The following is a 13438-nucleotide window of genomic DNA, read 5'->3' as shown; positions in this document are numbered from 1 at the left end:
CACGACCAGCGTTTCCTTTCCTTCTCCCACCTCCGAAGAAGAGGCCGAGTACGGGCAGGAGCACACACCAATCACGAAGCGGCATTTCCCCCTCCCAACCAATAGATACCCTCGGCAAGTACAGCGCTCCGCTTTCGCTGTCCTTTAGGCCGTACCTCACGCCCCCTTTTAGATTCGCCACTTGACAACTCACCGGACCAATAGGAAGTTCCTACTCTCAGCGAGGGGGCGGGACCCGGCCAGCGATGGATGGCTCGCTGCGACCAATGGGCGGGCAGAAATGCGGGAGGGGCGGGAGGCGGAGCCAATGGCGCGGTGCCAATCACGAGCATCAGGGAAAGGGCGGGACGACAGTGTTAGCGGGAGGGAGGGGAAGGCCTCGGGAACCCAGCCGCGCTGCCGCCGCCGCCGCCGCCGCAGCCCGAGTCGGAGGAGAGAGGACCCAGTGAGAAAATGGCGGCCGTGGCTGCTGAGGCGGCGGCGACCGCGGCGTCCCCCGGGGACGGGGGCGCCGGCGAGGCCGAGCCGGAGCTGGAGCCCATCCCCGGCAGCGAGGCCGGCACCCCCCTCCCGGTTACGGCCACCGAGGCGGCGGTGCCGGACGGCGAGGCCGACGGGCGCCAGTCCGCCCCTCAGGCCGACGAGCAGCCGCTGCCGCCGCCGCCGCCGCCGCCGCCTCCGGGGGAGCCGGCCGGCGGCCCCGAGGCCGAGGCCAAGCCGCCCGAGCCCGCGGCCGCCCCGGCCCCGCCGCCCGAGCAGCCCCCGGCCGCCCCCGAGCCGCCCGAGGACGCGCCGCGGCCGCCGCCGCCGCCGCCACCTCCGGCGCTCGTGCCGCCGGCCGGCGGGGACTCGGCGGTGTCGCAGCTCATCCCCGGCTCGGAGGTGCGGGTCACGCTGGACCACATCATCGAGGACGCGCTCGTCGTGTCGTTCCGCCTCGGGGAGAAGCTCTTCTCCGGAGTCCTCATGGACCTGTCGAAAAGGTACCGCGGGCCCCCCGACGGCACGCCGTCCGCTCCGCCGCCAGGGAGAGCGCCAACACCGGCGGCTCCCGCCCCGCCCTCGGGCCCCGCGCGCCGCCGTGCGCGAGGGGCGCGCTCCGCGCGGGGCAGGCGCGCGCGCGGCCCCGGAGGGCGGGCCCGGCCCCAGGTGTGCGGCGGGGGGCGCGCGCGGGGGCAGATGGCTGGCGCACCCCGCCTCCTCGTCCCCGGCTCCCCCTGCGACCCTGGCTTGCGCACTGGGGCAGATGGGTTAATGCAAAATGCAGATGGATTTCCCCCAACGAACCGGGTGCCGGGCGGGGGCTGGGGGAGGAGGGGGAGAAGTGCCGCTGAGGCTCTGGTCTGTCCTCAAATCAACCTTTAAGTTGAGTGGGGCGGAAGAGAGGGGTGTGTGCTTTGGGCTTCCGAAGAGGTTACCTGCCCGCGTTTAAAAGACGAAACCCTTGGGATACTGAACCCTTTTTACTGTTACTCTCGCTGATGGAAGTAGTTCCTGGGCGGGGGGAGTGTGACTCTTCAATCAGGAGGCGCATTTTGCTAATTTTACTTACAGCTTAAATACTGAAGACGGGACGAGACCCTTCTTGTATTTTGAACCTTTAGTATCAAAGTGGTGGGTTTACAAAGAAGTACTCGCATAACTTTTCTTTGGCAGTGCTAGGGACTGAATCTTAAATGACTTCTGAAACTATAGTTACAGTTAAATTTAGGTTTTGACTGGAAGGTTGAGTTCACCTACAAACCTGTCTTAATCAGTATATTTTCACCTTTTGACTTAAAATGTTCTGAGTACTGCTTTAAACAGGTAAAGAAGATAAATCTGTTTTCAGTTTAGAGTTAACCTTTTTATTCTCTTCTTTTGCAGATAGGAAGTGCAGAGACTCCCATTCATGGCTTTCCATTCTGTTTCCTGCAACAGCACACACACTCTGGTGTCTCACCTGTTTGGAAGTGGTTTATTAACGTGTTTGATATGTTTATGTCTTTATTTTAATTTCTATTTTTCCTGGAGATGAGATTGAACCCAGAGCCTCCTGCATGCTAGGCAGGCATCCTAACATTGAGCTATACGTCCCCAGCCTTCTCTAGATTTTCTTTCTTTTATTTTTGAGGCATGGTCTGGGTTAAGTGGTCCATGCTTGCCTTGAACTTGCAATGGTCCTGACTCAGCCTCTCCCAAGTACTGATATGACAGGCATTTCTCATCATAACTACAATCCTGGCTTATGCTTTACTTGTAAATTCCTTGACCTCCTGTCAAGTCACAGGAATTGTTTTTGTTTCCATTTGGGAATAGCTATTTAAAATTTATATTGGAATATGGTGGTTGGCGCCTGCTCAGTCACTCTGGATACTTTGTTAATCCTCAAGGTTTTTGTTTTGTTTGCTTTTATTTATTATTTACTATTTGCTTTTTTTAGTGATTTTGGGTTAATGCTTTCATTAGTACTTTTAGTTTTCATTGTTAGAAAGCTGAATTAAGACAGTTTTCTACTGGTGTTTTTAATAGCAAGAGAGACACTCTAATGTGTATGCTATTGAATCAAACAGAAGAAGAGGCCAGTGATTGTGTGAGAATCTGAATTTCAAATCTGCAAAAGAAAGGTGCAAAAAGGTAAGTTTTTGGAAGTAGAGTGGATTGTGTTTTCTCATGTGGAGGTGCTCATTCTGTCAGTTTTAGAGAATTGTAATTTTGAGTTTTTGTCTATTTTGCTAACAGCACTTCTTGTAAAATAATAATTTCTTTTTGTTGGAGGAGCTTTTGAAATGATATGGAGTCTCTTAGTCTTGATGTTTGGAACTCTTGGGCTCAAGTTGATCCTCTTGTCTCAACCTGCCTCCTGCTCAGCACCACGTAGCTGGGACTACCATCTGTGTCCTACCTCTGAGCTATATACAGCCCTGGGAGATACTTTTTATCCACTGTACTCAGGCCATACCTACACTGTATTCAACAGATACTTTGAAATAATTTGTATCTTATTTGAATTGGCCACTGAATTGTACTTCCTGGCAAAAAAATTACAGGAGCCCTTAGTGGCAGACATTGTATCACATAAGTTAGAGTGTATCATTTATATAGAAGGCAATTGAGGATTATTTAATTTGGCCAGTTAGTTTATGGTGTCAAAGTAAAGATTTAAATGTAAGTTAAACGTTAGATGGTGTAGCAAGTTTTCTTTTAAGCAGGAAGTAAAGAGTTGTGTATTTTTCAGATTCAGTGCTTTTCTTGATTTCTATTGACTGTGCAGGGTGCTGTAAAGGGCCCTGGGTCTTGAAGTGAAGCAGGATAGTCCCTTAATAGTCGGGCTATTCCACAGAGTCTTTATTCTTTGACTATAGGAGGGCACATATAATACCTTCAGAAGTTGGAGTTCCTGCCCATTCAGTGAGATAATTGGGAGAATGTGTCAGTGTATTTGTGCTTTTGTTTAGTCTTCAAGAGGGTTAGTTACTGCATCTATTTAGTCATTTAGTGGGTTTTTTTGGTGAGGAGGATTGAAACAAAGGCCTCAAAAACGGTTTCTACTCCTATACTTCTTTTGAGGGTAATTTGTTTGGCCAATTCACATGAGTACAAATAAGCTTACTGCATATAAACTGTATGTCTCAGTTTACTCAGAAAGACAGACCATGCTGTTTACCCACTGTACTTTTGATGAAGACTATATTATCCTGTGGCTTCATAGCTTTCTAGTTTTCAAAATTGGCACTGCTCAGAATATGCCTTTTTTTTTTATATATATGCTTGGATTCACATTTATTTAGGAGCTTAAGATATCCTCTACCTGAACAGGGACTTAAACTCTGGACCCTCAGATTAAAAGTCTGTGGCTCTACCAACTGAGCTTGAGCTATCCAGGCACTTTTTTAATATACCCTTCTTTAAGCAGCACACGAGTTGTGCCACCCCTTACTTCTTAGAGATCTTGGCCATAAATGATACAACTAGCCTAAAATGAGGGTAGTTTGAGTATCTAGCTAAAAGCATTTTGTTTGTCATAGCATAAAAAAAATGCTGAGTACCTTTAAGTGGATCATGAAGTTCATTTACTCTTGCTGTTTTATACCCAGTCCTCTTAGCTAGATTAGATTACTTGCTGTTTGCATTCTCTAATCAATTAGCCTTACACATTAATTTTATTTTTTTCTTCTTTCTCATCAGTCTCAGCTTTTGTAATTTAGGCATATAATAAGCATTCTTTAATAAACTATCTGATGATTTTAGACAGCAATAAGGAATTCCAGAGTTCAAGGTCAACGTGGTTTACTTAAGACCCTGCTTCAAAAACAAGCAAACAGGCCAGGTGCTGTGCCGCACACCTGTAGTCACTGCGCTCTGGGATTACATCAGTAATCAGTAATTACGTCAATAAGTTACTGATGTACTTTTTGGTGGGCTTTTATCATGGAATATGAGTCTGTATGTGTATACTGCCCTTCTTCAACATTTGTCACAGTGTAGTCAAATATATTAAATCATGTAACTGTCTGCATTGGGTTTTTGAATGACATCCCAGGCATATACACAAGCATTTCCTTTTAGCTCTCTGGAAAGGTAAGGGCTTTAAAAAATAACCATACTACCATTATTATTCCCAAAATTAGAGGAATTCCAGTTAATTAGACTTTCAAGGCCCATATATGAAAGAACATACCCTATATGAATTTTGTTTGTTTGCTTGGTTTTTAATTAATTAAATAGTTTTTTTGAAGTAGGGTTTCTCTGTGTAACCTTCGTTGTCCTGGACTCATTTTATAGAACAGGCTGGCCTCAAACTCGGAGATCTTCCCACCTCTGCCTCCCAGAGTGCTGGGATTACAGGTGTGGGCCACAGCACATGGCCTGTTTATTTTTGAAGCAGGGTCTTAAGTAGGCCAAGTTGGATCTTCTTGCTTCTACTTACCTAGTGCTGGAATTACAGATATGAGCCACCACATCTGTTTTTTCTTTTCTTTCTTTTTTCTTTTTTAAAGACAAGGTCTTTTGTGTAGCCGTGGCTGGCCTTGTACTAGCTATGTAGCCCAGATTGGACTCCTTGATTCCTGTTAGGATTATAGGTGTGTGCCATGTCCAGATGGATTTTTTTATTTAGTATCGTATTAAAAATAGTTTTAAAGCCACTTTGAAATTCTGAAAAATCTTTCTAAGTCCCTGAATTAAGGAATCACAAAGTAATCATTGATACTTAAAAGGCTTGTATATTTTACTTTTATGGCACAAGTATCATATTCTGGGTATGGGGGGCTGCTTATTAAAAATTGAAATGATTTCTTTTGAAAACTTCAGCATTTGCTGACTAGGATCTTAAATTTGTAGAACATTTACTTGATTTTGAAGGAAATGTAAACCAAAACAATGATTTTTTTTCTTTACAGAGACCATGAACGTATGGTGCAATAGCCCTACTTTTGGTGGGAAAAATATACAGCCATTCTGGTGGAGCAGTGAGTAGTGGTGCCAGTAGTTTATATTAAAGCTTTGAGGTTGAGGACATAGACCCTTGAGTAGTTTGTATGATGGTTGGGTTGAACTGCATATTCCTAAAAACGTTTGAATTTGTTGGTGATTATATCTTGAAAGGTGTTAGAGGGCTTGTATAGTAAGGAAAGTAGCAGAGACAAGTGCCAGCCACTTTCTGTTCCAAATAACTTTCTTATAGGGTGCTTGCTACTGTACTATACTGCGTAAGTTCCTCCATTGTATGTTCTTTAATCTGGCTGTTTTGGTGGCCAGGCATAATTAGTTGTTGGTAAATAAAAATCTAGTTTGAATCTGAGAACAAAGAATTGTGATAACGTTTTGCTTTGAGACAGGGTTTTACTGTGTAGCCCAGGCTGCCCTGTGCTTTGCAGTCTCTCTGCCTGAGCTTCCTTGAGACCTGGGATTACAGGGACGTACTTGTCTAAGCTCCCAAATAAATGTTATCAATTTTATTAGATACATTTTTATATATGATCTCCCCCTCTGCAAAAGTCTTTGTAGACAGGCTAAATGTTATCAATTTTATTAGATACATTTTTATATATGATCTCCCCCTCTGCAAAAGTCTTTGTAGACAGGCTTGCCGCATCCGCATGCTGATCCTGAACTCAGATGTTCTTGCCTCAGCTTAGTTTCCAGTTGGTGGAATAACAAGCCTTTGTCAACACATCTAGTTACAAATATTGCTTATTAGGTAAATGGATGCATTATATATACACTATGCTAGGCATGCTTTATTGGACGTGCAGTTTTTGTTTTGTTTTGTTTTTTTTTTTTTTGAGATAGGATTCATTCTGTGGCCCACACAAGCCTCAACTGTCCATGGATCTTTTTTCTGTCTTAGCCTTTTGAGTGCTGGAATTACAGGCATGGTCGGACTTGGCTGGAGTTTCTAATAAGGTTAATTTTCAGGTTTTTACATGTAAATAAGACCACATTTTTACTGTGTGTCGTTTTAAAGTCATGATGAAAATATATATTGGTAAGGACAACTTTTTTGGTGAGGGGAGGGCTGTTAAGTAGTTTAAGTAAGGGCTGGAGAGATGGCTCAGTGGGTAAGAACACTGTCTGTTCTCTTCTAGAGGTCCTGAGTTCAATTCCCCAAACCACATGGTGGTTCACAACCATTTATACAGGGTTCTGATACGCTCTTCCGTCATGTAGGTGTACATGCAGTTAAAGTATTCACCTCCGTAAAATAAATAAATAAATCTTTTAAAAAAGTAGTTTGAGTATTAGTGCTTGCTTCACTGTTATGGTTGATTTATTTCAGATGATAAAAGGTGAAATATGTTTTTAGTTATTTGGCTTATTAGATATATCATTTTTTAGTGGCTTGGTTTTCCCTAAATTCCTAAATGCATGTTACCAGAAAGAAGCTTGCTGTAGTGACTGGCAGATAAAAAAGTAAGTTAAGGTTTAATTATATTCTGCCTGGATTTAATATAAAATGACTTGGCTAAACACAGTTTAGTCAGTAGTTCTCAAAAGTGTATTGATGCTGGGGTTGTAGAGATAGATGATGGCTCAGCTCTTTTCAGAAAAATGCCGGTTTAGTTCCCAGCATACACAGGGCAGCTCACAGCTTTGTAACTGCTACTCCAGAGGATCCACCTTTCTGACCTCCGAGGGCACTGCTTGTATGTAGTTTACATAAATATATACAAGCAAAACACCCATCACCCATAGGTATAAAATATATATATATTTTTTTCAATGCACAGATTTCTGATCTCTTCCCCCATCAATTTACTTTTCACTCAGTGTGGTTCTGATGCTAGACCATTTAGGAGATACTGGTTTTTAGGGATAGTTTAACTCAATCAGCAGAAGGGTAAAATTTCTTAATCCTGCTACAGGAAGTTACTTTAACTTAGAGTGGAATATAATTGAAAACTAAGCAATGCATTTGGAAGATGTACAGCTTGGGTTGCAGATCTAGATATTTGTTGTAAAGCTAGTATATATGCTTAGAAGTGGTTTCTTAAATTTAGCTACCCATTGCAGGTATAAGTTGTCTATAATTTTTAATCCTTTTCCCTTTGAGACAAGTTATATAGTTGCCGAACTCTGTAGTTTCTTGTCATATTTATATCACCCAACAGAGCTGCCAAGCTTTACTTTCTCAACTAAATAATATCTACCCTGCAATTGCCCTTTTTTTTTCTTTCTTGAGACAGCATCTTTAGTTAAAGCATATCTCAATAACTGTAGTTATGGATGATCCTGAACTTCTGATCCTCCTACCTGAATCTCCTACCACCTAATTTTTTTTATTTTTAATTTATATATTCAGTTTACATACCAATCATAGCCCCCTTCTTCTTTTCCTTCTGGTATCACCCTCCCATCTTCTTCCCCCATCCCCTCTCCTCTTCTAGAAGGAGAGCCCCCCTTCTTGCCTCTTGATTTTATAAAGTGTTGGGATCCAGTCCAGGGCTTCACTTATGCTTGGTAAGCACTCTGCCAACTGAGGTGCGTTGCCAGCCCCCACAGTTACCATTTTTGTGTTAGATATATTGTTTCATATTGTTTCATTTCACTCAGAAAGATCTCAAGACAATACCAGCTTAAGTAAGTTGCTTAAAGTTATTATTGGTAGATATAAGTAGGAATATATAATATGCCTATTTGTATAACATGGTGAGGCTCTTTGGCTAGTCTTGGACCTTAAGGCAGTCCTCCTTGTTGTAGCATTTTAACTTCTGGAATTGCAGAACTTTTATTTCTTTTACCATTTCTTAAATTTCTTCTAATTTTTTCTTTTATTTCTTGTCATTTCTTTTTCTTTTATTCTTTATTGAGACAGGGTCTGATAAAGTCTAGACTTGCCTCAAACTTGATAGCTGAACCTGGCTTTGAAGTCCTTATCCTCCTTTTCTTAAGGGCTGAGATGACTGACTTGTGCTGTGATCCCTGGGTGATTTTCTTTTGTCAGTGCTGGGGATTGAATCCAGGGCTTCATACACATTAGAGGAGAGGGGCACTCTGTCCATCACTGACTATTTTAAAATATTGTCCATATGTTGCCTTGGTTGACCTGGAACTTGTGGTTCTCCTGTTGTCGCCTAACCAGTTACTGACCCTGACCCCAGTAGTCACAATCCCAGCCTACTAACTCTGTTCTACTTTTATTTTATATTGTGTTTTGGAGACTGAGTCCAAAGGATAACTTCCAGGCTTTGTTTTTTTCTACAAGCACCTTTAACCACTGAACTGTGAAGCATCTTGCATGGTGTTTTTTCTGGTTGATATTTTGTTTTTTGTTTTGGGAGACAAAGTCTTGTTTTTAGCTCTGGCTAGCTTGGAACTCACTATGTAGACCAGGCTGGCCCAGAACTCATGGAGTTCTTCTGCTTGTGCCTCCCAAGTATTGGGATTAATGGCTTTGTGACCCTCTTTTTTTTTTTTTTTTAAAGAACAGTGTCTCATGTATCCCAGTCTTCCCTAAAGTTTACTAGTAGCTGTGGGAGGAGACTTTTGAACTGCCTGTCTGTTGTCTATTTTCTAACTCCCAAGTCTTGGAATTGCAGGAAAGCACCACCATACCCAGTTCATGTCTTGCTGGAGATTAAATCTAGAGTTGACTGCATGTCAGGAGTAGCATTTGGCCAACTGGCTTGCCTCTTGAGACATGTTTTTAACTTAGCTTTGTTTATTTTAGTGTGTGTGTGTGTGTGTGTGTGTGTGTGTGTGTGTACTCATGTGCATGTAAGTATGTGCATGCTGTAGTTTCTGTGTGGAAGTCAAAAAACAACTTCTGGGAATCTCTGTTTCCCTATTGTGGGTCCTGGGCATCAAATCCAGGTTATCAAGCTTGCTAGATAAGCATCAATTAAAAAAATTTTTTTTCCTGAAGAGCTTTGATTAGAGCCAGATAATAGCTAGCTTGTGGCATGCCAGGGCTATAAGAGGAGAACCTATCAAAAAGAAAGAAAGAAAAAATGGTTTTGGGGAAACTGAGATTAAGATTATTTCTTTGGACTGGTGGTAGTGGTGCACACCTTTTCCTAGCAGGAGGCAGAGGCAGGTGGATTTCTGTGAGTTCGAGGCTAGCCTCCTCCACAGAGCAAGTTCCAAGACAGCCAGTGATACATAGAGAGGCTTGAGTCACCACCCCAAAAGAGAGAAAGCATCAGGATTGTATTTTAGGGTCTTGGACATATTGACTGCCTATCGTGGTTACATTTCTAGCTCAAGGTGGTATATTTTTAATATTTATTTTTTAATTTATGCATATAACTGTCTTGCCTGTGTGCACCATTGTGTGGCTGGTACCCATGGACGCCAGGAGGGGGTGTTGGATAACCAGTGACTAGAGTTACAAGCAGCTATAAACTGCCATGTGAGTGCTGGAAATCAAATGCTGGTCCTCTGGAAGGAGCAACCTGTGCTCTTCAATCTTGAGCAGTTTCTCTAGTCCCAAGATTTTTTTTTTTAAGTATATAAATGCAGGTATATTGGAAACAGCCCTTGGTCTTCATGCAGAGGGAGAGAAAGAGGCACAGGCAGAGAGAAGAGGAGAATAGAAGGAGAGACACAGAAAGAGAAAAGAGAGACCAAGGTTATATTCTTTTCAAAACCAATTTTTAATGTATTTTTGGGATGGGTTGTCTAAATGGTGAATTAATTATAAACACTATTTTCCCTACAGTACTGTAGTAAATTCTGTGTGTTTACACATCCATAAGAGAACATATGCCTGCATACATGCACACACATGCTTGCAGGTGCATATGGAGGCCAGATGCCAATTTCAGGTGTCAGTCCTCATAAATTATTTACCTTGTTTTGAAGTTTTAGCTTTGTTTTTAATTGTGTTTAGGTGTGTGTGTCTGCATGTGAGTGTAGGTGAGGGTATAGGCCAGAGGTGTTGGATTCCCTGGGGCTAGATTTATAGGCTGTTGTTGAGCCACTTGACTTGGGTGCTGGAAGCTGAGCTTGGGTCCTGTGGAGGAGCAGCAAGTGCTAGACCCCTGCCTTGTTTCTTGAGACAGGCTTGTCTTTTTTTTTTTTTTTTTTTAAAGATTTATTTATTTTATGTATATGAGTGTTCTATCTGCATTTACACCTGCCAGAAGAGGGAATCAGTTCACATTATAGATGGTTGTGAGCTACCATATGGTTGCTGGGAATTGAACTCATGACCTTTGAAAGAGCAGACAGTGCTCTTAACCACTGAGCCATCTCTCCAGCCCCCAGGCTTGTTTTTTGAGAGGGACTGGGGGCTTGCAGTTCAGACCAGGGTGGCTAGCCAGTAAGCTCCACAGATCTGCCTGCCTCTACCTCCCCAGTGCTGGATGACAAATGGTTCAGCTGTGTTCTCTTGCCAGTAAGGCAGCACTTCACCTACTAAGCGAGGTCCCCAAACCATGTTTCTGCAATTAACTTTCTTTTATTTCTTTTGTTGTTGTTGTTTTGTTTTTGTTTTTAAGACAGGGTCTTAGGGTCTTACTATATATTATAGCTCCTGGCTGTCCTGGAACTCCCTCTGTAGACCAGACTGGCTTTGAACTAAAAGAGCACCACAAGTGCTGGGATTAAAGGCTTGTGCCACTATACCAGCTTATTTTGAAATTTTCAATCATTGTAGAGAACTCTATTATAAAGTGTTTTTTTTTTTTTCCTAGGGCCTTTAATTTATACTTGTCTCCCTCCCTACCCCTGAGGCTCTTCTGGCTCAGATTGGCCTAGTTGGGGATGACTTTTCATTGATTTTCCTACCTCTGCTGAAATTAGAGGCACACACCACTATACCCAGATAGTTACTATTTTTTTAAAACTTTGCCCATTGCTTTATCATTAATTTTTTTTGTTTTATCAATCTTCTTAAAAAATTTTTTTTTCACTTTATGTGTGTGCGTATGTTTGCCTGCACGTGTAATGTTTATCCTGTGAGTGCCTGTGCTGAGGAGTCCAGAAGTGGCTCATGGAACTGTAGTTAGACTGTGTAAGCTGCCATGTGGTACCTGAACCCAGGTCTTCTGCAAGAGCTGCAAGATATTTTTAACCACTGAGTATTTCTCTGTCCTGTTTTACCATTAAAAAATATAAAAATATATTTATTTTTATTATTAAAATTATGTGTTTAGGATGGGCAGTTGTGAACACCTTTAATCCCAGCACTTGGGTAGTAGAGGCGGGCAGATCTTGTGAGTTTGAGGTCAGTGTGTTCTACAGAGTGAGTTTCAGGACAGCCAAACAGCCAAGGCTGCACAGAGAAACAATGCCTTGAAAAACAAAAACCAAAACCAAAACAAAAAACAAAAAAAAAAAAAAGAAAGAAGAAAATTATTTGTATATCTAGTGTGAGTATATGCATGTGTGTGCAGGTTCCTGAGGAGGCCAGCAGTGTGTGGATTTTCCCTGGAGCTGGAGTTACAGGTAGTTGTGTGAGCTGCCTGATATGGGTGGTAGGATACAACCTTAGGTCCTCGGGGAAAGCAGCATACATTCTTAACCAGGGAGCCATCTCTCCAGCCCCTGTTTTATCATTATTGATATAAACATCTTTCCCTAAACTTTTCAGCATTGGGTTGAAAACATCAGTCTCAGATTTGTTTTTATGTGTACACACAAACACATATTTTAGATTTTTGAAACATTTAAAAAAATTTTTTGTTATGTATAATGTGTGTGTATCTGAGTTCTCTCATGTTCTAAGTGCATGCATGGAGGTCAAAGAGCAACTTTGAAGAGTTCATTCTTTTCTTTCTTCCTTGGCTTCTGGAGATCAAATTTACATTGTCAGATTTGGATGGCAAACACAGTCTCATTTTAAGATGACTCTTGCTCTGTAGTGTACACACTGGCCTTGAATTTACTACCCCGTTGCCCCAGTGACTCCCACCGCAGCCCAAATGCTAAGATTATACTTGTGCTTGTATGATTGTGTCTTGGATTTCTTCCCCACATTTCTTTTTCTTCTTTTGTTTTTATAATTTTTTATTAGATTTATTTGTTTTATGTTAAATGTGAGTGTTTTGCTTGCATGGGTATACCCTTGTTATGCTTGCACAGATACCCTTGAACGAGTGTGTGGGTGGGTGCTGGGAATTGAACCCAGGGCCTCTGCAAGAGCAACCAGTGCTCTCAACTACTGAGCAGCCTCTCCAGGATAGAATTGCCATATTCTCTCTGTCTCTCTTTCTCCCTCCCTCTTTCTCCCTCTGTCTGTTTCTCCCTCTCCCTCACCTTCCTTCTTTTTTTGGTTGTTGCTTTGGGATTAAAAAAAATTGTTTATTTTTTTTTTCATATATTACATCAAGACTGTAGTTTCTCCTCCCCTCCCAGCCCACCACCACTCATCCACTCCTCTTCCCTTTCAGAAAAGAGCAGGCCTCCCATGGATACCAAACATAGCATATGGAGTTGCAGTAAGACTAGACACCTCCTTTTGTATTATGAGGCAATCTAGTAGGAGGAAAAGGGTCTTTAGCAGGCAAAAGAGTCAGAGATGGTCCCTGTTCCCACAAGAAAACATGTATGTAGAAAGCCTACCTAGGTCAGGCCCATGCAGGTGCCCTGATTGTTCAATCTCTTTTGAGTCGCTATGATCCAATGCTTAGTTGATTCTGTGGGCCATATTTTTGTGGTGTCCTTGACCCCTCTGGCTCCTACAATTCTTCCCCCTTTTCTACAGGAATTCCTGGAGTTCTACTTAATGTTTGGCTGTGGGTATCTGCATGTGCTTCCATCAGTTGCTGGATGAAACTTGTCTGATGACGATTATGTTATCTTCCATTTTTAAAAATCAACTTTACCACTTAAGTTTTCTTTATTCTACCCTCCCCATCACAATTGTATATTTAGTTGCAGTCTGATTCATAAATCTAGGGACTGTTTCTCAATTTGGGTTTGTCTGACTTACTCTGGGAGCTATAAAGAAATAAAAAAATATCTTCAGGTTTCCACATTTGCAACCACTAGGTGCCATCTTGTTTCTCGATGG

General features: G+C 42.4%; 1 protein-coding gene across 9 annotated transcripts in view; it reads left to right on the top strand.

Moving 5' to 3' along the window:
• Positions 1-356: 356 nt before the first annotated feature.
• The window catches only part of Pwwp2a (PWWP domain containing 2A), a 39979-nt gene continuing 26897 nt past the window's right edge, over positions 357-13438 (top strand). For 2 of the 9 annotated variants that reach the window (XM_060363830.1, XM_021648673.2), the window contains exon 1: positions 357-983. In XM_060363830.1, coding sequence (XP_060219813.1) covers positions 454-983 — 530 coding nt within the window. In that variant the 5' untranslated portion in view covers positions 357-453. The other 7 variants (XM_021648680.2, XM_021648675.2, XM_060363828.1 and 4 more) reach the window with 6 other exon arrangements.

The sequence above is a fragment of the Meriones unguiculatus genome, chromosome 11 (genome assembly GCF_030254825.1).
Source record: "Meriones unguiculatus strain TT.TT164.6M chromosome 11, Bangor_MerUng_6.1, whole genome shotgun sequence".
In the NCBI taxonomy this organism is placed as follows: domain Eukaryota; kingdom Metazoa; phylum Chordata; class Mammalia; order Rodentia; family Muridae; genus Meriones; species Meriones unguiculatus.
Note: the sequence above shows the minus strand (reverse complement) of the source record. Positions and strands in the feature narration are given on the sequence as shown.